Source organism: Cryptomeria japonica, chromosome 5 (assembly GCF_030272615.1).
Source record: "Cryptomeria japonica chromosome 5, Sugi_1.0, whole genome shotgun sequence".
Lineage (NCBI taxonomy): Eukaryota > Viridiplantae > Streptophyta > Pinopsida > Cupressales > Cupressaceae > Cryptomeria > Cryptomeria japonica.
In genome coordinates, this window is record NC_081409.1 from 228552848 (window position 1) to 228576395 (window position 23548).

General features: G+C 34.0%; 1 protein-coding gene across 1 annotated transcript in view; it reads right to left on the reverse strand.

Moving 5' to 3' along the window:
- The window catches only part of LOC131046334 (PX domain-containing protein EREL1), a 76450-nt gene extending 59833 nt beyond the window's left edge, over positions 1-16617 (reverse strand). Inside the window, exons 1-4 of the mRNA XM_057980056.2 lie at positions 16149-16617; positions 15930-16055; positions 9093-9218; positions 6799-6897 (exon numbers count right to left, since the gene is read on the reverse strand). Coding sequence (XP_057836039.1) covers positions 6799-6897; positions 9093-9218; positions 15930-16022 — 318 coding nt within the window. The 5' untranslated portion in view covers positions 16023-16055; positions 16149-16617. The remainder of the gene's footprint in view (positions 1-6798; positions 6898-9092; positions 9219-15929; positions 16056-16148) is intronic.
- Positions 16618-23548: the final 6931 nt, after the last annotated feature.

The window sequence follows — 23548 nt, forward strand, 5'->3', positions numbered from 1 at the left end:
AACCAACCCCCATATCTGCACATATAAGGTAAAATAAGGTCAAATCAGACCTTCACAAATGGCAGATTTTTATTTGTAGGAGCGTATTTCTAAGCATAACACCTTCACAAACCCTAGGAATTGGTAAAATCCCTATAAAAGATCAGAAATCTAAAGCTCATTTTGTTATTCTCAAGTCTGATTCTGTCATAAAGGCTGTAGCTTTCAGATTTTGACAGTGTTCCACGGGGACGCGTCCCCCCCCCTTTTTGGCCGCATCTCCGAGACAGGGACGTCTCCGAGACGGGGGGACGGGAAAGCAACGTCCCCCGCCGTCCCGCCACCGCCACCCAAGCACTGCCGGAGACAGGGAGACCTCTCCGCGTCTCCCAGAGAGACGTGGAGACGCCTCCACGTCTCCTTGGGAGACGTTTGGGCATCTCCCAATCCTTCGAGAGACGTGCAGACGTATCTCAAGGAACGGGGAGACGCCCAGACGTCTCCTGTCGCCCCCACATATATGCAATGTTTAAAATTAAAAAAAATTTAAAAAGTGACTTTTTATGGTTTTGGGGGTTAAGTGGTAACTCTAATTGGACGTGGGCCAATAGAAAAATAACACACGACGCCTTTAGAAAATAATAAAAATATCGCGACAAGGAACGCGCAAGGGGCGCTGCCCCCAAAACCCCGTTGAAAAATATAGGGGGAAACCGCGCCGATAGAAGTAGGGAAAATCTAACCTCTGAGTCTGATTAGGCTTCATATAACAGCACAACTTAGAAATCTTGGTAATTGGTATTTAGATTTAGTATTTCAAATTTCCTATAGTCTCATTTGAAAATGTAATTCTTATACTGTAATATTGTCATACATCTTTTCAAAACTAGTTTTTCAAGTACTATATGTATATGTATAACTATATTAGCACCACCACCCCGCCACCCCCCTCCGCCGTCCCCCTACCGTCCCCAAACTTAGGCCCTTGGTCCCCCCGTCCCGGAAACGCGTCCCCAACGCCCGTGGAACACTGGATTTTGATGGAGGTTTTGTTTTCTTTGAAGGAGGTAAGATAGGGTATTTACCAAGTTGAAAAATCGATCATACTCTCATCTATCATATTTCATCCTTCGAAACTTTAAAAGCCATGGCTATCTAGTTACAAAGTTTGTATTGTATGCAGGTCAATGACTGAAGCGAAGGCACGAGGAAACAAGAGGCAGGCCCAGATGAAGATTGAATTCAAAGATACTCACTTTGAAACCCAGCTTACTTCCAAATGGCATAAGATTGGCGACACCAACTTCGGACACACCGATATGGATGATTTTAGAGACCTAGTGTTTGGAAGGGGCAAATATACCACCTCATAGATGGCAAAGAAGCTCACAAGGAACGGCATTGCTCACATTGCATGTTTCCCATCAGCAGTGCAATGCAGTGAATTGGTCCTAGAATGCGCAAGGCATTATGATCCCGAGAGGAGGATTATAAAGGCACCGAATGGGAGTAAGATAGCATACCTCACCAAGCTATCTATAGGTGAAGTGTCTGACGTGCCAACACATGACAAGCTCATCTACAAAAGTAAGGATGATGTGCTAGCGCTGTATCAAAGCAAACCAGATGCATGTGATGATAATCATGATATCCTCAACAAGCATTGGGTCGTAGAACCATGGAGTAGTATTAAGAGAGTACCCAAGAAGACACTCCTCAAATCAGATTTCAAGGAAGGAATAGCTGAACTCATAATGATGCTGGACAGAGTCATGGGAACTCCACAGTCTGCATCTTACGACTCTTGGATGTGGTATTACATAGAAGAAGTGACTAAAGGAGCCAACATCATCAATTGGGCTAAGATAGTGATAATCTACATGAGCAATTAATGAATGTTGAGCAAACCAGAACATTCTATATGAGTTCATATTTGGTCTACATCTTGGCAAGATATGGGAAATACAAAGGTTTAAATTGCAGAGCACCTGTTGGACCCGCAGAAGGACAAATGCTTTCATATGATGCATACCCACAGTTGCAACCAAGGAATAGTGTTGCTCATTTCAGGAGGGTGAATGATGCATTCACCATGCACATTGTGAGGAGATTACAAGGAGGCACTCATATCAGACTGTCCAAGGAATCAATGAACCTGATAAAGAAATATGGATGTTGGTATACTCAATTTCCAAAATTCAAATACTTCAGGATACAAGGGTGTTCTTCCTATGCCTATCGATTGCCAAGATATCCTACCGACAAGATGGTGTTGTTAGAGGTATCTAGACAATTATTAAAATATGATGCAATCAAGAGGGAAATGAAGAAAGCAAAGACTACTTTCTCAATCTCAGTGGGAAAATCACTTGAAACATGCCCTACCTATTTGGCAGCACAAGCAGTGGAGGAAGAATTGCAATACTATAATCTCAAGACTCACACCTCGAGAAGCTATTTTGATCCTTATCATAACATCCGAACAGTGAACAAAGAGAGGTTTCCCCACATCATGCACGTGGAGGATCATTGGGCTAATGCAGCAGATGATCTCGAGATAAGAGAAAGAACATACTCGAGGTTCTCTCTCAAATTGATCGGGCAAAGAAAAGTATTGCGGGTACCAAATCAAATTGAAGGAGATGAAGATGTTATATTGCAACACTACAAGAAAGAAAAAGACAAACCCCTTCCTGCAATAGATTGGTATGCTCCTGAGGTGACTCAATTGGAAATTCTCAATCAAGTACTGCAAGACAACACCTGAAAATGGATATTGTATCATTCAAATAAGTTGAGAGCAAAAGGAATCACTCTGACATATAATCGGATGGATAATGAAGAATCATCATCACATCAATATGAAGACTCAGAAGAGTCCGAAGATGAAGAAGATCAAGCAAACACACAAGGGGAAAGTGATCAACAGGATATCCCTGAAAGTTCACAAGCACAAGTAAAGAAGAGGAAAAGGATGGATGATTATGCAGCTCAACAGAAGAAGCAAAAGCTAGCAAAAACTCCATCTACCACTAGCATTCATTCTGAGAGAGAAGTGAATATATACATAGATATGAGTGCAGCTTCGAAGGGAAAGAGTGATTTGCCAGAAGATGAAAGAGTCATTCATAGTGCACAAGATAGGAGGAGCGTCAACGAATCCAATGACACTAATAAGCAAGAAGAACAAGAGGTTAATTCACCACTACATGATGAAGAGCCTATCTATAATGAACAAGTCAACATCAATGAAGAAATACATAATATGGATGTTGATAATCAGAATCAAAGACAGCATGAGGATACATTCAAAGCTTCTTAAAGCAACCAACAACAATCTAATCTAGAAGAGTTGGATGATCAAGCGCCCGAATGGCTAAAGGAAAGAATGAAGAAGAAACTGGTGACATTAATAGATGAAGCTAGAGATTTGGGTGCTTTGCTCGCAAGAGGAAAACAAAATGAAGAAAAGAAACCCTAAAAGTATTCCAGGATAGTGAATGACGCTTCTAGCTCACGAAAGGTGCAAGTAGCTATTCCAAAATATGATAAGCCAAGGGATCAAATCACAAAAGACGATTATGACATAAGAGAGATAGACATTGGTCCTATCACTCATGATCAAGTTGTTGAAGAGTTTAGAGGATCGGCCTCTAACATGGAGGAGCAATTGAAGACTGAGGTAAGAAAGAAGAGGCAATTATAGATTGAGGTAGGAAAGAAGAGGCAATTGAAAGAAGAAAATAAGCAATTGATAGATTACATACATCGTATGTCCTCTAGGCAAGAAGAAGAAGCACCTCCTCCACCTCAAATACTTTCTAAAGAAGCAGTTGAAGGAGCAGAAGAAACAAGGATGATAGCTCAAATCACCAAGACATGGATCGAGAATGCTTTTCAGCAGGCTAAGGCATTCACTCATGGGTATCTACAAACTTATGATAGAGTCGCCACATTCTTGTGCAGCATTCAGAATATTATGGAGATTTGGGATGAATTTCCACTCATTCGGGATAAAACTATCCCACGTTTGCAAGCATTGAAGGAAATTCCCAAACAAATGCTAATCGATGGCGAAGTAATGGAGGCAAAGGCAGTGTATGATTTCAATAGATGGCATTGCATTTTGATGACTAAGAAGGAAACCATTGACAAGGTGAAAGAAGATTGCATCAAAATGGAAGAAACACTTAAAACAATTCAGGCACAGTTCATCATTTCAACTAGAGAAGTGTTTCTCCAAGATATGCTTGATGAAGATGGTTTCAATGTTGATGAACTAGATAATCAGATACGATCTATCTTCTTGCCAACAACAGGTTTCTCAGATGCTGTTTTAACTAGAGCATGTTCATTCATAGCATTCACGGAGATGTTTTGAAAGCAAGAAATGGAATGGCAAAAGATCTTTACCACTTGTGCTGATGCGTTGGAGGTGATCAAGTTCAAACTCGATAATTTGCCAAATCTGTCCATGGAGGAGCTCAATTCAGTGATGTCCAGATTCATTGCATTTGCCATCAGAGAGAGGAACCAAGGGAACAAGTTTCTAGAAGAAAATTTGTTATGAGGATGCATGCGATGTTTATTTCTCATTGGAGGAAGTCTCCTCAAAGTTTGTGTCAAAAATGTGCTTGATTTCTATTGGTTTGGTTAGTTGGCAACAACTGACCCTAATTAGGGTTTTGATCTCAACCATACATTTTAGGGCAATCTTGGCCCTTTATTTCATCTTGGAGCTCTATATAAGCTGCCATCTTTTCATTTGTAATGTATGAAAAAACTTGAACAATTGTTGCTATTTTGCCACTAGATTAATAAAGACATTGAAGTGTGGTGTTCTCTACTTTGTCTTTGGAGCATTTGCATGGTTATTCATCTTCTCAATCCAAATCTTAGAATTTTGTTTAAGTATTAGAATCGGATGATAGAATGTTGCGTATGATTTATGGTGGAACTCTTAATCCATACCACTAGCTGTTTGTTGATTGCAAATATGCCTTGTGTGGTCAACTAGAATATTGAAATGTGTTTAAGTTCAGTTGTTATTTAATCATTGATATGCATCAAATTGGTGGTGTCTTTGCTTGATAATAACTTGAAATCTATTTGATCTCCTTAGACGATTGCATTAGCCTTAGTGGAGTTGTTCTTGTTTTGGCAAAACTAAGACTAGTTGAGTTTCACTAAAATCATCCTTCATCTTTGCATTCCTAGATATAGTTTTAGTATCTTGCAACCCTATCCTTTTGCTATTTTTTTTTATAAACATCTACTAGTAGTAGAAAAGCTTCATTACATATCGCCTAAACAACATTCCTCAAATATTAAGAAAACGTAAGGCCCCTTGATGAAACAGCAAACATAAAGACCAACTATGCTCATCCATGCGTCATGACCCGACATATAGAAACCTTGGAGTTGCCTCAAGTGAACCGTAAGCCAATCTTCAGCATTTGAGCAATTCTGATCAAGAGAGGATAAGATACTTTTGGTATTTTATTTTGTGTTTACATGTGCATGAAAAACACATCAACACTATATACTATATAGTATATAGTATTCACACAATCCATATAATAAGAAATAACCTGCAAAAAGAGTAAAAAACAGAGGGACAAACTAACCAATCCTCAGAGGAAGCAACTTGCTCCTCCTAGTAGCTCCTCTAACAATCAAGGCGGTTAGTCCTCAATATGTAGAGAAAAGATCGATACTGCACAAAGACTGGCATTCATTGTATACTTCACTCCAGACTTTGCATTATTTTTGTATTCAATAATTTCCAAGCATACAAAATGAATAGGCTAATTATAAAAAATTTGAATCTCTAAAAATACAAAGATTCATAATTTATGTTCCTTTAGGTCACTGTATGTCATTCCAGACTTTGTACTACTTTGTTATCATCACTACTTTCAAAATGAATAGTCTAATCATCACTACTTTCACTCTCCACAAATAAGAAAGTCTTTAATTTATAATTCTATGCATCACTCCAGACTTTGCACTAGTTTTTATTGAATAATTGCAATGATTTCAAATTATCAAATGAATAGTCTAGTCATTACAACTTGACCACTGCCCAAAACCTAGTAGTATGGTTTCTTCATCCAAGCTGCAGCAACTGCCAATCTTTATTGAGATAAAGAATATTCATTTTTTCTAATAGTTAGGTTTTGCCCTGTAGGAGATGCATTACATTAAGATGGCTTTTGATCTTTACAAATAAATTGTTGATGATGTACACTAGAAGTGAATCAACAGAATAATCATCTGCAGGTCAGCTTATGCCAGCATTCAGACTATGTAAACAGGAAAAAAGTCCCCCATTGCTCTAACTTCTAGATGAAAAACTGAAGCCCAACAGCATCCTCCAACTAATCATTCCTCTAAGAAAAACACAAACAGAATATAATTGATGTACTTTCTTTACATGTTATGCATATATCCAAAATAATTGACAACACAATGCAAGATCCTACTAGCTCTTGGATAGTAGATTTAGTAGATTTAGTAAGCCTCCTGACCCATTCTTTCTGTTTCTCTAAAATCTAGGGAAAAATATAATGCCCATGAGAAAGCATTCCCCTAAAATTTATTGCAAGCAGAGCAAACTAGAATATTTTACAACTACCATAAATTGCACTATTTCTTTGATTAAGATAATATAAATAAGAAAAATCAGAGACATAATTTTGCAGTAAAATTAAACAGTAACCATAAACCTTTAAAGAAATAGTAAATGTCACTACTGGGCAACAGCATTTTTAGTGTTAAAAATAAGAGAAACAAAAGAAGGAAGAGTTCCACACTTACAGTGGCATAAAGCTTTAGAAAGTCACTAAATCTTCTAAGAATACCCCGAGCAGCACTGATGCCATTTGGAGATTGAATGCCAATTTGTACATTGTAAAACTGTTTCAATTTGAAAATCACATTGGTAAGCCATAAGCTTAGACATTTGTTATTAACACAACCATGCATTTCATAAACAAGTAATGATCAAAGGCAAACTTCATAATTTTAGAAAATAAACACCTTTTAAAAGACTGCATATAAATAGGTTTTCATCAATAGAACTAAAGAAAACTATTAGCATATCAACATTTTTACATCAAAAACTGAGACCAAATGGAGAAATAAGCAGTTGCTATGTCAAAAGGACTAATATTTGCTATACAGATCAGAACTCTAACCCATCGTGTCATAGTTTGTATTTTTAGCTTAAGATGACTTCTAATCTCTACTTCAAGAACAATAAAAAGATATATTCATTTTAAATATGGTAAAATGTTTGTAGTGGCAATCAAGAAAACTTTAACAAATAACAGGCATAAGAAAGAAAGAATGAAAGAAATAAATCACACCACTGTCTAAAGACAGCCAAGATAAGTCAATGGACTCAATGGTAGAATGAAAATGGTAGGCAATTAAAGGGGTTCATAAAGCATATCTCAACAAAGAAAGCAAAAAAGAGGATTGAAAAGAAAACATAAACCATAATGAATGTAATACAACACCAAAATGCATCTAGGCTCCACAATACACAATAAAGATTACAAGAGAAGGTACCTTCAAATTTATCTTTCACAATACTGAAACTGCAGAATTTAATTTTTTAACAATTTCAAGCAAAGAGTACTAGCTTAAACACTTTCATTTCAGTCGAAATTTGTCTCATATTGATCGGCAAAGGGTACACTTGACTGATGTAAAGTGACGTCATAAAATAACCATCACAGTTATGATGCATATACTGACGAGAATTCCACAGGAATGTGTCCCTGGGGTTCCGAATGACATCCCCAAAGCCCTTTAGACTTGGAGGAGAAATCCCCTTTCTCAAGACAAGACAGCCTGCTCCTGAGGGTGCATAAATATTTTTAAAAAGATAATTTTTTAAGAAAAAAAAGCTAAAAAGCCAAAAAAGACTAAAGGGAAGGATTCTCACTGCAAATTCAGCACATTGTATTAACTTTTTTTTGAATTTCAGATGCTTTTAGTCTGATTAAATTATTCTAATGGCCATCCCCCAGTGTCCCCAAAACCATGTCTGGGAACCCCCCCGTCCAGGAACTTTGAAGAAACATTGATACAGGCTATCTGAGTGTCACAACAGCATGCATATCAATTCCATAGCTTACAGTGTTAAATGTTAATGCAGATACTATTTCCTTGCTAACAACTCAAAAGCATGTTATACATTCATACTTGGTACATGTCTCACTTACATTTTCCATAACTTGGGAGCTAATTCAAGATTATGCAGCAATTACAACCCAGGTAACTTTAATTCACCTTTATAATTCATTAAAAGAGAAACTAACAAGTAGAATCCTAAAAAAAATTCTAATTACATGAAGAATGACTATAGTGTGTCCAGTTTATATATTCCATATCTTTTATACATATATTATTCCAATATAGAGCAGATATTTGAGATTTATCAATTTCCACGTGGATGTCCATATGATGTCTTGTAGTTATACTTTCCCAAAGCAGTAGCATAATAAATAAGCTTGTAACCTACTCTCCTGCTTCCAAAGTATTTTAACCTTTAGTGCTCCAACACGATTGATGGGCTGATGTACATGATTTGCAAAGTGCCAACCAAATAAGTAGACTCATCAATTAGTTTTGAAGGTCAGTAGATAATGGAGCCAAAACAGCTGTTACAGAACATAGTGTCAATTCACATTTAAGATCATGATCATCATCATCACTATGTGATCAGGTGCCATCCAAAGACTTTGCTATTTCTGATCTCTTTATTATCCTTTTAATGTGCCATGCCGACACCAAATGTCAATTCATCAATATAGTAGCAATTCACATTTAAGATTGTGATCACCACTATGTGAAAGCCGCCATCCAAAGACTTTTCTGTTTCTTATCTCTGTATTATCCTTTTAATGTGGCAAGCTGACACCACATGTCAATTCATCAATTGATTAGTCCATCCTCCCATTTTGTCTTTCAATAATGTACAGAGCTTTTTCCATTACTTGATTTAAAGAAAAGAAAGTGCATCTTTTCTTCACAGTTATTTGCAAAGTGCATTTTATCAAGCTTCAATAATAATATTAATGGCAATAAAGAAAAAAGCTCACCGCTGTGGGATTGATGTCTGCTCCATCCACAGTTCTTGCTTCAGGAATGATGAGCCATGAAGGAATCATAACGCAAAAACTCCATCCAGATCGTGGATCATGAGGCCAAATGGTATTCCGTCCAGTCTACCAGAGTAGAAAACAAAAATTTCAACCATTATAATTTATTATTAAATCTTTGACTGCTCTAAATAGAGTCTTTATTACAATCAAAAGATTGCACAGCCAGTCAACTTGTGTGAATTCAAGATGGATTTCTAATTTCTCGAAATAAAAAATGCACAAGTTTCTATATTAGTGAAACCTCACCAGTTAATAATTGGTGCCACTAAAAAGTACTATTAAACAAATGCCTCAATGCAGTGTATTTAATAAATGAAAATTTGTAAATCCATTTAGAGCAAACCATTGTATCAGACATTCAAAATGCTAAATATTTAATTCCATACATGTTTTAACATGTCATTTGCCATCATATTATATACCATGGCTCTCGTATCACGACAGCTACCCATATGCCCTTGAACTTATCACACCACACCCACTTAGCAACAAGGAACCAAACCTTTATGCATATATTACACCCCTTTTTACTATATAAATATTTGGGGCAAAAAATTGCAACTTTTACAAATATCACATCATTAAGATGATAAATTCAAATTGGGATTCAATATTGATCCACAAGATGACCATATGTGATATAGATGTCAAGTTTCTGCTCCACATCCTCGTCAGAAGGTGTTCCTCCATCTGCCCTTCTTTTAAAGATCTCATAGTGCTAGCCATCCATCTCATTCATAGAAATTAACAAGGGGAATCCAATAATCCAGAAAAATTGTGTCTAAAACCCTGTGCAACAAATCTAAGCAACTTTCATTTATCAGCTTTAAGGTTGTAAAAAATTTACTATCTAGAATGTTTGCCAGATCTGATGTATTTTTTCTTTCAACTTAAAAAATCACATTTTTTCCTTTTAAATAGACTATACCCTCCATATGCTGGACTTTCTAATCTTAGATTACACATAATTTAATGCTGAGACAGAACAATTGGGAAGCTGATGGCCTCTATATTATATAAGTTTAAGGAAAACAATGTCAATCAGATGTTTTCTTGTTCTCTGTGTCTAATTGAAACAAAATTTTCAGAAAGGATATGTTAAGGCCCATAATCAGAACAGAAAAGTGGTTATCTTGAAACAATGTCAGTTGAATTTATAACTGTCTTCTGTGTTTAATCGCACATTGACAATGAATTATGAAAGCAATTAAATTTTGGAATTTTTTATATATTCAACTCTCATGCTGTGTATTAAGGACCTATAATGTATATGATGAATGCCTTATTGACGTTATCGTATGAATATTTAAATTTTCCTATTTTTTATATAGCCATCCCCTGTCATCCCCTAAAAGAGCCTCAAAAAAATCTGTCCCTGAAATACATCCCTCTGCCCCTGCCATCCCTATCCCGGAAACTTGGTGGAACATAGTGTTTAATTGAAACCAGAATTTGCAGAAAGGATATGTTAAAGCCCATAATCAGAACAGAGAAGTGATTATCTCCCTGGACAAGTATATGCATTCTGAATCTGAACAGACATCATTAGATCAAAATTGAAGATTTGATATTGATTTATTTATGTTTTGGGGGGTCTTTAAGTTAGTCATGGGTGCCTGCATTCTTTCAGCAAGTGATGCTGGAATTTATTCAGCTGTTATTGTGGGATTGATGCTGGATTATTGGGCGTTGTTAGAAGGCTTTACTACATCGCTTTTGGGGATTTTTGTAGCCATGTTTATCCCACAACTAATGCAATCATGATACAGCTTTCTTCTTCAAGGTGACATTCTCTTTCTGATAGGTTTAACATGAAAAAATAAAGAATTTATGGGCACTAACAAGTTAGTGGCTGATAGTTGCCTCTGTTCTTCTTGGCATGGATACAAAGTGTTGTAATCCCTTTGTGTGCTCAGAGTGGTATGGATGTGTTTACTGCTTTTGCTAAAATGATTCTGCTTATTCCTCACTTGATTCACCTGATGGCAGCTGTGATTGAAACAATTACAATGATCTATATAACTGACTCTTTGGATGCAAAAAGCACAAAGAAAGGATCTGTGTGCCAACCTACCACAAAAAGACACAGCTGTTCTTGCACCTAGGAGAGGAAGTTTTAGGATAAGGAGAGAGATTTGGAGGAAAAAAGAAAATTGACAACGGGATGGAAGCCCCTCTGAAGCTAAAATGTAAATCCATAGCTACAGTGACCATTATAAGAAGAATAAGTTACAAAATGCCTTCCCTTTTCTCTCCAAAATTAAAGAAATGCATCAGTTGGTTTTTGCAGCTGTAAGAGGATGAGAAGTTTCCCCTCACCAAGAATGTGAAAATTTCTGTTGTAATTTGACTGTAAAGGAAGAGATGGGCCCAAAATGGTAAAAGGATGATATAAATCTGAACAATGGATAAACTCTAGCTAGCTTCACAGAGATTTTCTTGTCTGGAAAATTAAGATTCCTGAAGTGAGGGAGGCCAAACAGTGGAAATGGGGTTTGATGCTAATGAATTAAAGAATCAGATGGAGGAAACAATTTATGCCATTACATCGTTGCACAGGTGCTAGTCCCGAGTGATTATCTTCTAAGCATGGAGTCTTTGCTGGAGTGGGCTGTCCCGGGTTGGGGTTTCAATGTCTCTAAAGGCATTCCAAAGGAAAATGCAAAGCTCCAAGCTAGACACATGAACATTCCTTTCCTGCAACGTTGTGAGGAGGTCAAAGCCAAGTTTCGAGATGACGCAAGGAGAGGGTGGGAAGGTCTGGTAATCTATGTTCAGATAATGGAGTTGGAAGAAATTATCAGACAAGCGAGAGAGGAAGCTAGGATGGTGGACGAGGTGCGGAGGAGGCGGCCGATTATCAGGCGTCTTTCAGCAGAGTTAGCAAGACAAAACGAGTTGGGCGGTGCGGTTGGCGGATTGAACAAGTTGGGGGACGCTTCAAGTGCACCGAATGTTGCTGAGTGAAGACTGATAGATGAAATACGGCAAACAAGGGTACATGCCATTTTTTCCACCATCTGATTCTTTAATTCATTAGCATCAAGCCATTTTTGGCACGACGTAATTGGACTTCTTTTTTACAGTAGTTGTGGGGGAGGGTTTTTGTGTTTCTGTTTGAAGAACAGCATGGTTTTAGTAGGGTGGTTTGGTGAACAGAGGGTGGTTTTTTGGGTGGATGATGGTTTTTCATGTACTGTTTTAGTTATCTTTAATAAAATCATAAATATTACCAATCAAAAAAAAAAAAGGAAAAGAACTGTTTATTGAGAGTATAGTTAAGTTATGAGAACTGATATTCTAGCACAAGCAAAGTGTAAGTTGAACAAAACATTCATTCAGAGAAAAGGGCTGTAGAGATATATTACATACACAGCATATTTTCCAAATGAAGTAAAGAATAAGTGTAATCTATTAACTGCAAATGTAGATTTTACCTTTGGTAAACATTGAACATCTACTTTGTACGAGGAGAAAGGTATGTATTAAAGCATTGGTTAAGCCATCACAGACGAACACAGACAAGAAAGAAATTATTGAGAGGCATGGAAATTGCATGCTGGAACAGTACAAATAACCCTAGATATATATTTCCAAAGAAATTGCTTCTGCTAATACAATATGAGATCATTCACTAAATTGATTAAAAGTTTCAGCATGATTGCAAAAATTCATGACAAAATATTATGCAAAGTAGATTAAAATTTTAAAGCAAACAGTACTTTGTACCTATTACTGTCAAAAAAAAAAACCATTAAAAAACAAATAAAATGAAAGCAACCAAGTGAATTCAATTAGGGTTATGCCTGCCATGGGATGATCACCAATTCAATTTCCAAAAATCCATCATAAAACCAGAATTCCATGAGCTAAAAAACCAGAATTCCATGAGCTAATCCAAACCTCCAGATTAATTAATTTCATTTCCAGTTTATTTCTTCTCTTCAAACCTCATCGGTAAACAAAAATAAATTTCATAATGCCGGAAAACAAAAGTTAAACTTTTTCACCAGGTACTTTAGCTAAACCCAATTTTCTGAAATTCACAGGGCATTTTTTTCTCATGGACCACTTACCCATTCTAGTCTAACATTGAATATTTATAAAAATCATATTTGCAATAATGAAGACCTAAAACATTGAAAGTTTAAAATTGAAATTAAAATATTGACCACTTTTCTAAAAATCAGGAAAATTTTGGGGAATTCAAATCACAATTTTTCTTACCACTTTAGATTTATCTCTTCTAATCAAAGATCCATTACATACAAATCATATCTGCAATAAATAAAATGTAAAACACACAAAAATTTCCCCAGACTTCTACCAACAAGCCAATATTCTGCAATTCAAAGGATAAGTTGATTCACTTTCAGTTTATTTCTACTAATCAAACATCAATTGCAAATACTAGTAAAATCTACAACAGAAGGAACCTTAAATATAGTCAATATAGACAATTTGAATTATAAAATGCTTAAATCAAGAAAAATAGCACCAAACTTCTCCAAACAAGCATGATTCCCTGAACTTAAAAAGATAGTTTTGCTCACTTTCCATTTATCTTTTCTATGAAAACATTTGTTACGTACACAAACCAATTTCCAATGTTGAAAACCTCAATACAATCTCACCAGATTTCTACAAACAAGCAATATTTTCTGAAATCCAAACAATTATTTTCTAAAAGTATCAAATTTGCAATAAGCACCTGAAACACAGAAAACTTTCCCCAAATTTCCACAAACAAGTACATTTTTCTAAAAGTTGAAGAAGATTAGCTCTCACGTGCCATTTATCTCTCTCATAGCACATCCATTATATATTAAAATCAATTTAAACATTAGCTAAAACCTTAAACACAAAATTTTCACTTAAATTCCAATAACAAGCAGAATTTTCTAAAATTCAAAGAACAAATTCCATCTATAAACTGATCAAACATTAATTCCATGTATAAATGTAACTTAAAATAATAATTCCATGTATAATTGTAACTTAAAATAATAATTCCATGTATAATTGTAACTTACAATAATAAAAACCTAACATAAAGAAAAATTAAATTAAATTTTAGCAAACAAGCATAGTATTTTCTGAAATTCAAAGCCTGCGTTTCTCATAACTTCTAAGCTTAAATGGAACATTCATTGCATACACAAATCAAATTTGCATTAACAAAAAAATAAAACACAGAAGTTTACAATTAAATTTCTGTAAACAAGCACAAAACCAAAAGACAGAAATTCACATGATTATTTTTATCACTTTTAGTTGAAGTCTTGCAATAATCAAGCAGCAATTACATGGCATTTACAATAAAAAAAATTGGTAATATTATTCAACACAGGCGAATTGCATCAAATTTCTGCAAAAAAGAACAGAATTTTCTAAAATTTATATAGTTCTTATTATAAATAAGTAGAATTTTCATCAAGTTTTTTCAAATAAATAAATTTTCAAAAATTCAAGGGATCGATTTCTAATCAAATATGAGTTCCATATACAAACAAAATTTGTCATAACAAAAAACAAAAGAAAAAGAAAACCTCCGTTAAATTTCTGCAAACAAGCACAGAAAACATTCACTAAATTTTGCAACCAAGCCAACGTTACTGAGATTTAAAGCAGAGTTTTGCTCATTTAACATTTATATGAAAAAAAAACACAGGTTAGATTTGCAAATTAAATTTGCATTAAAGAAAACATGTCGGCAAAGATGAGGAAGCACGCAGGGTTGAGTTGTCCCACAACATAGCATTGCTCAAGGAAATTGTGGGGACTGCAAGGCTGGCAAGGCGACCTATGCTGCTGGCTCCTCCACCTACGAATCAAGGTGCTGTGGAAGTAGAGATGATGGCCAAGGACGACAAGGAGGAATAGAAGATTAACTCTGCTGCTGGGCAGAATTTTGTATTGTTAAATTTTGGCTATTTTCCTAAACTGTTCATTAACTATGAAGTGCCAAATTAATCAATCGAAAAAAAAAATTACATTATAAAAACAATCCATTTTAATTGTTAAATATACACAAAACCAAAAACATGAAATTCTTCACAATCCATTATAATGTTATATCACTGAACAATCCATTAAATCCGTAAACAAGCACAACAAATGTGAGAATATTCTTAAACAATTACACAATTTAAGAAATTTTCAGCAGTTTTTCCAAAAGACGCCAGAAACATATAGCAATGCAAAAGGAATCTCGACTATAAGAATAAAAACTTCTAAAATGCATATTTTACTTTCTCTCATCTACAGTTGTTTACTTCTTACAATAAAACATCGATTACATATATAAATCAAATTGCCGTAACAGTACCCTAAAACACTGAAAATTTCAATCTAATATATGCGAACAAGCACAAAAATTTGTGACTCTTCAGGAAAATCTACTTAATTATAGTGATTTATGGATTTTTTCCAGAAGATTCCAACACCACAAAATTATTTGAAAATTAACAATATTAAGTTTTCTTAATTTTGGTTCAACAATTCTTATAGACGATCGATTTAATACACAGCTCAAATTCACAGCAACAAGCCCCTAAAACTCGGAATTTAAATTTCTGCACAAAAGGACAAAATTCTCTGAAATTCAGAGCCTATTTTATTTGTTTATCATAGTCCGTTCATCTCTTGCAATGGAGCATTCATTTCCTAATCAAATTTGCAGTAACAAAACCCTTAATCAAGGAAATTTCCATCAAATATCTGCAAACAAGAAAAAAAAATCTGAAATTCAAATTGAAAAAAGGCGAAGTTTACCCATTTTCGAGGCGGAAGACTCCAATCCATTCCAAAAGGCAATGGCGATGTTCCATCATGCCGATGCTTCGGAGGACTCCGGGCATTGTTCATTTTTTAATTTCCAGAGCCGTATCAATACTAGCCCTATAATACTTGTGTTTTTTAGATTCTTCAATGCGTGAAAATAACACATTACAATCAGTCTAAAGCTAATTGACATAAATCGATTCTACGTACCTCTATCCCTTATATTAATTGGGGTTTCTCCGGATTGTAACTGACTGCCTGTGGAGGATTTCGATCCAAGAATTTATTGAAAATTTATACAAGGAAATGAATCCGATCGCCACGGGTAGATCGAATTGTATGATTAGGTGGGGTTAGACTGGACACGCTCTTGCAATTTTGCAAGTTTCAAGGGGTGTGCGCCAAAATTGAACTGACTACGCATTTTTTTCAGCCCAAAAAATTGTCTGCATTTCCGTACTTATGTATGTGCCTTCCATATTCTTCAGAAAGTCTCTGTATATATATTTATATGCACTATGTGAAATTTTTATGTGCACTACGTGGAATTTTTATATGTAGATCTGTTTGTGCGTGTATACGACGTCCATTTGGGCTTTGTAAACCCTTCTTCCTCCTCTTTCTTTCTTCCTCCTCTTTCTTTCTTCTGTTTTTCTTTTTTGGTTTTTATTAACTTGGTGGAGAGGATTCCAATGTGGGAAAGGTTTTGTAGAGTTAGAAATTTGTTAGTTTAGAGGATTCCCATGTAAGGTGGATGTATGTTATATTATTTTTTAAGTATATTTGTGTAGATATTTTAAATATTTTAGAGAAATATTAATATTAGATATGTGTTAAAATTGGAGAATATTTTTTTATCAAAGGTGGATTATATTCTAATGTAAAAAGTGTGTAAATAAAAATTAGAAGCATTTAATTTGATGTGTTTGTTGATATTTAAATGAATGAAAAGTTAAAAAAATTATTTTCTCCTCTCAACTACCACTTATTCTAAGTTAAAATCAATCAATTATGTCTATCTCAATCATGCAATATTCTTAGTAGATTTTTTTTCTTCACTTGAAAGTTTAATAAAAATAGTAAAATATAATAATATAATAATATCTTACTAATAATTAATTATTAATTACAATATAATTTTTTTTAAGTGGAATAATCTACATGTTTTCAACATACTTTACCTATATTCCTCTAAAAATAGATATGTTAGTTTAATAGTTGTATTTAACATGTCAAAATTAATTTATAAGGTTTTTATATAATTAGATATAGTAAATGCTTGACATATAAATGATTAAGGATAATATTTTCACAATTCATATTTGTGAAACTTGTACATAATTACAATCACGAGTTTTCTTGATCATATAAATGATCATCAATTTTTGTTAAAGGGTTTTTGTTAACCACTCACTCCATTATACATTATACATTATACATTGGTTGGAAGTTGCTCTTCATCAACATATTAAGTATCATAATCTTTATATCAATAGAGGTGATGTTACAATTAAAGGAGCTCTCCTATTAACATAATGGTTCATTGGTTGCAAATGAACTATTTGCTTGTTCAATCTCCTATTTCTTCTTTTATAGTTAGAAAAATATGGCTAATGCTAGAATTGTAGGGCCCATGAAGCCCCTACAATTCTAGCATTAGCCATATTCTTCGTTTAGTTGGCTATATATGAATATGTTTGTTTGTATGTCTCTCCTCTCTACTTGTGTGGCTAAATGTAATATGTTAATATTTAAATATCATATATATTCATTCTTTAAATAATATGAATTTAATTAGAAATATTTTAATTTCATTAGTGGTATAGTGTGATGGCTAAATCGTGGTATTATTGTTGTAGCCGTCAAGATTCAAACTTATGTTGGACCATTCTAATCATGGCCATAGACACTATGCTTTGGACTTATGGTTTCACTTGATTTAGACCAAACTAAAAATTCTTATATCACCACTTAAAAACCATAATATATTTATATTTATTAGAAAAAATATATATACTTTTTTAACTATAGTTAAAAGTTAGATGTAAATTTAAGAAATGGTTTTATGAAAAGGACAAGTAAATAAATTTAAAATTGCAACATTAATTATATAAGAAAATAATTTAAATGTTATATATTATTAGTGAAGAAGGTAAGTATATTAGGGAAAATTTTGGTTTGTTGAGTATAGCTTAAAGGCCTGAGGTGATGGGTAAGTATTTGTTTTTAAAGTATGAATTGATAATAATGTTAACATATATTTAATCAAAAATAATAAATTATGTTGACATATAGATTTTTCAATATATGATATTTTCTTTCAATGTTCATTTAAATTTAGTATATATTAAGAATAGCCTAATGTTTATTTATGAAACTTTTCACAATCAAACAATTGTTGTATGTGATATGCATTTCAAGCATTTTAAAATGAATTTCAAAAAATGATTTTAAGGTTTATTGAGATTTAATTAGTTAATATTTTTTATATGTTTGTTTTTTTTCACAAAGTTTATAGGTGTTAGTGAATTTGGGTCCTGGGATTATAAAAGGTAGGAGAAGTGAGTAATAAATAGTCTCTAATGAAAAAGTTTATTTGACTGTAAGATAAAAATCCATTGAATCTTGATTAGTTAATGTCTTTCATATGTTTAGTGTTTATCACAAAGTTCATTAGTGTTAGTGAATTCAAGGATCATTAAGGAGAGAGAGAAAGGAGTAGGTAATAAGCAACTCGAGGACTAATAAAGAGGCTTGAGAGGTTTAGGTGATTCTTAAGGAATCACAAATGAAAAGTTATTGATGTCTAAAGATATAAGAATTTATATCTATCAATCATTTAAATTATCTTGATTTATAAGAAAAAACATTTTTTTTAATACAACAAAACACTTTCAACACACACCCATATTCTTTATAATCAAACTCATTACACCTTTTAACAATATAAATATTTATATATCTATCTTATTATAATTAAAATATATATAATAATTTAAACTGTCAACCTAAACTAGACCATTTGTACTCAAATATATCTTTCACTAGTCATTTATGTGCGCCTACAAAAGGTTTTGACATCCATTTATGAGTTAACTTAGAAAAGTATTATAAAGGGAAAAAAATTGAAAATCACAATCTAAAAATAAGACAAACACATACATTATGTAAACTCATTTACATGCAAGTTAGTAGAAATAAATCTAACTAATTCTATGAGAAATTTTTAAAAAAATAATAATAACAAAAACATTTAAATTAATAACAAAAACATGATAATGCTGTCAATTCATGAAATGTGTGTTATTTTGAAGTTGCTTCAGAGCGGAGGCTTCTAGAGGGGTGGGTCCCTATCTCCTAGGAACGAAGCAAAACATTACGACTTTTTGTTTTATATATTATATGGTTATATGTGTTTTATTTATATAATATGGTTATTTGTGTCACGCTTCCAAGCACACTTGAGGCACTTGTCTTTTTCTTTGGACTGGTAGTTGGGGGCACAAATATTTGGATGGATATGTAACGTAGTAATTTTTAATATTTTATTATTCTAGTAATAGTTGTTGCACAACATATATTCGATGGATATGTAGTTTTTTAATAATAATAAATTAGTGAGGTTAACGAACTATTCTTCCAATAACTAATGTTTATTATGGTGCTTGAGTCTGAAGTTTTATATGCAGCCTAATGGATTTAATTTGTGAAGAAAGAAGATGGGCTAGTCTTAAGGCAATGCATGTGATTAGATAGGCAGCAAGAGGAAAATAATGCATCTCATGGTGTTGAGTTGAAAATAATGCAATGCATGTGATTTTAATTTTAAATGAAAATTTTGGAAAATGGTGTTGAGTTGAAAAAGGAGATTTATTATTAAATAATTGATGTAATTTAGAAATTTGAATATATATTGAATTGAGATGAGTTGAGTTAGAGTTTTATGTACTTTGAAATTTAAAAAATTGAATATTGTGGTAGAGGATTATGATAAAGAATTTAGAATTGGATTATTAATTAAAAATTGGTATGATTAATTCTTGTGTAAAATGAGTGTCTATGATAGAATTATTATATTAATCTCATTCTACAAAATTGATCATGTTCTAGAAGATTATAAACCTATCTTACAAACATGTGATCATATCCACTACAAAATTAGGTCTTGAGAACTTGCAAGAAATGTTGGCTTAATGCTATTTGATATAGGGAAAATGGTGGTAGTATTAATAGCACCATGAGGCGAGATTTTTAAGGGTTGAAGTATAGGAGTTCCTCAAGCCTCAATCAAACCCCATGGATGTGTTAACAATAAAGAGATAATCTAACCATGAAGGTGGGTATTGAATGTTGGTGTGGACAAAGGAACCCACTACACTAGACTTGCAAAAAGTGTTAGAGACAAATACACAAATGTGTTGTCATGATTTAATTATATGTGATTGAATGATGATTTGATGTTTAAAATGAATCAAGGATGATTCCTTGTAATGCATGTTGTAGACACATAACTCAAAACCTTTTAAGACTCGGGACGATTGCTCCTTGGGATGCATCCACAACTCTTTTACCCTTGTCCCCTATAGAGGGTACTTTAAGGATACATGGATGCCTAGAAAACATCCCCCTCCCCTTTTGTCAAAATTTAGGAAATATCATCAAGATGTCAAAAAAATTGCAAGGTACATTACAAGATGACTAGCCATCCCCAAAATGGTCGAGGGAAATCCAAACATCCCTCATCTATCTCAAGGATGGTTAATCCTCCCCTAACATACCTAGGGACATTTTATCTAACTTCTATGTAAAACACTTACAACCTTCCAATGCTTGTTATACTTATGACATGCTCATCTAAGATTTACAAAAAAAATGAAAATGGTATTTGTTATGAAGGTCTACATAGTTTTGAAGGTGTTAATTTGGCATCATGCCAAGGCTACTACCCTTTGACCTTGTAAGGAGTGTTGCACCTTGACCCCATCAGAACATTGCACCCAAATCGCCATCAAACTATAAGTTAACCAAAAAAAGATCAATGGTGAATCATGATCACATAATCTACAAAATACATATCCTTCATTACAAATATTTACATCTTCACAGTCAAGGATTGTCTTGTTGCATGTATTGGATAACTTGTTTAGTATACAAAGACTATCATAAACAAAGTTTGCATGCTATAGTCAATATACTATTGAATATGAGTTAAGTCATAGTTAGTAGGAAATGTCATTTTCATAATACAAAAATGTATTTGCATAGGCAACTCATAGAACAATCCTATCTAAGGTCAAATGGGAACATAACCAATTATCTTTTTACTTAATTGTTCCTCCGTTTTAATGAGTTTGACAATAAAACAATTATCTTAAAGATTTTTGAAAAACTTTCATAATAAATCTCTCATTTGAACATACACAAGGAGTCAAACATGTCTTTATTAACTCATATTCATATGAGTGTGTATAAATATATATGTATATGTATGTATATGTGTGTATATATATATGTGTGTGTATATGTGTGTATATGTGTGTATATATGTGCATATGTATGTGTATATATGTGTGAGTGTCTATAGTGTCATAAATTGCACTCTTTAATTGTGATCCCAATTTCACACTCTCTTTGGCACTTACTTTAGTTTTAGGACCATTTCAATCCTTGATTTTGCCCCCAACTTGAGGTGATGTGTCCTATTCTAATTCAATTTTTCATCATTTATCATGCATTTAATATGTCATCAAAAAAACAAACTACACTAGTACATTTGGAGCGGTTTTTCGACGAGCATTTCCAACGAGCTATGGGATTTCTTTTGTTTTGTCAGTTTAATTTGTTTTTATTTCAAAAATTACCCCGTGTTCGTCGGAATTCCAACATATTAAAATTTCACGTCAGAATTCGGACGAAAAACCGACGAACATTTCCGATATGCTACGGGATTTATTTTGCTTTGTCGGATTAATTTTTTTTTTTTAAGTATACCTCGTGCTCGTCGGAATTCGGTCTTGTTGAAATTTCACGTCGGCTTCCCGACGAACATGGATTTTACCTATTGATTGGTATATGTTGGTCCGATGATTTTCACAACCTCTTGATTTCTTCTTACTCATCGGGATAACATAAGTCAATGACCTCTCTTCCTATTGATCAGTGAGAATTATCCTGCTAGTCTCATCTAGCATTAGGATAGCTTAAAATGTGTTCAGGCAATGGGCATAATTTCCCTGATGTATTTTCCCTCAACATAGCTCCTCCCGATATGTTATGTCTCCTCAGCATAAGCTTTGATCCTTTAACACCATAACCTTTTTACTTTTGTCAGTGTCCAATAAGATAAGTCTTATCGATAACATCATCGTCTATCGACAATACAAGATTTCTCCATTGCCGCTAGTGTGCGTTATGTCAATGGACTTCATCGGTGTATTCTATCCCGATCACATGCTTCTACTTGTGCGTTACCATCGGGTTGACTTTTGCTGATAGTGCAGATTTCATATTTCACATCGGAATTCCGACGAACAAGTGGTATTTAAAAAAAAAAAAAAGTAATTACACACCAGCATTATACGCATGCTCAAGGTGCGAAAATTGGGAGGAAGCAGGCACAATTGCTGCAAATATATGCTCAGCAACAACTATACAAGAGGTTGGTCCTTTCGTTCTTGTCATCAAGATTTATTTGCAAATTCCTTTGCTTTCCTTGCATTCTCTTGTTCACTTTGTTTAATGGTATCGCCTTTGGCAAAATATGGATCCTCAACCTCCTTGACCTCTCCATTCTACGGCTGCCAGTTATAAAGACAAGTCGCTGGACATACCAATCTCCCCAGTTATGATTCACCTTCTTTCTGTCATCAAAATCTTTAGGTCTTAAAAATCTTTAATATCATCTAAGATTGATCCATCACAAATAAATCCATACATTTGATAAATTGGCTTTACTATCCATTCCTCAAATTTGATATAAGATCTTGTGTAACGAGAATCCCAAATAGAAGTCCATAATTGAATAGGTTGCTCCTCCCCTTGGTTGATTTTGATGTTAATACTCAATTCCTTGGGCCACATACCCCTAAAATGTCCATAAAATAAGATTAAATGCATCGATAATGAGTAAAACTTAAAATTAGGGCAATTATTAGGGCATAATTGTTGCAGATAGATGCTCGGCAGCAACTGTACAAGAGGTTGGTCCTTTCATTCTTGTCATCAAGATTTTTTTGCAAGTTCCTTTGCTTTCCTTGCATTCTCTTGTTCACTTTGTTTAATGGTATCCGCTTTGGCAAAATATGGATCCTCAACATCCTTAACCTCTCCGTTCTGCGGCTGCTAGTTATAAAGACAAGTCACTTCATAGCTTCTAGAGGGGTCAAAAATTCTCTGCGACTGTAAACCCTTTCAGCCCTCAAAATAGCCCTTTGTATGGAAGCAACTTTTCTAGGTCCAAGGCTAGCTACAAATTGCAGAGGAGAAAACATTCATTCATGTGATGTAGCTAGGTTTATATCAACACCAACTTGGTTGGTTACTATATAACCATTACCTATTTGACAGCTTCATACTTGTCATATGGACTAAGGAAATGTTCCATTGAATGA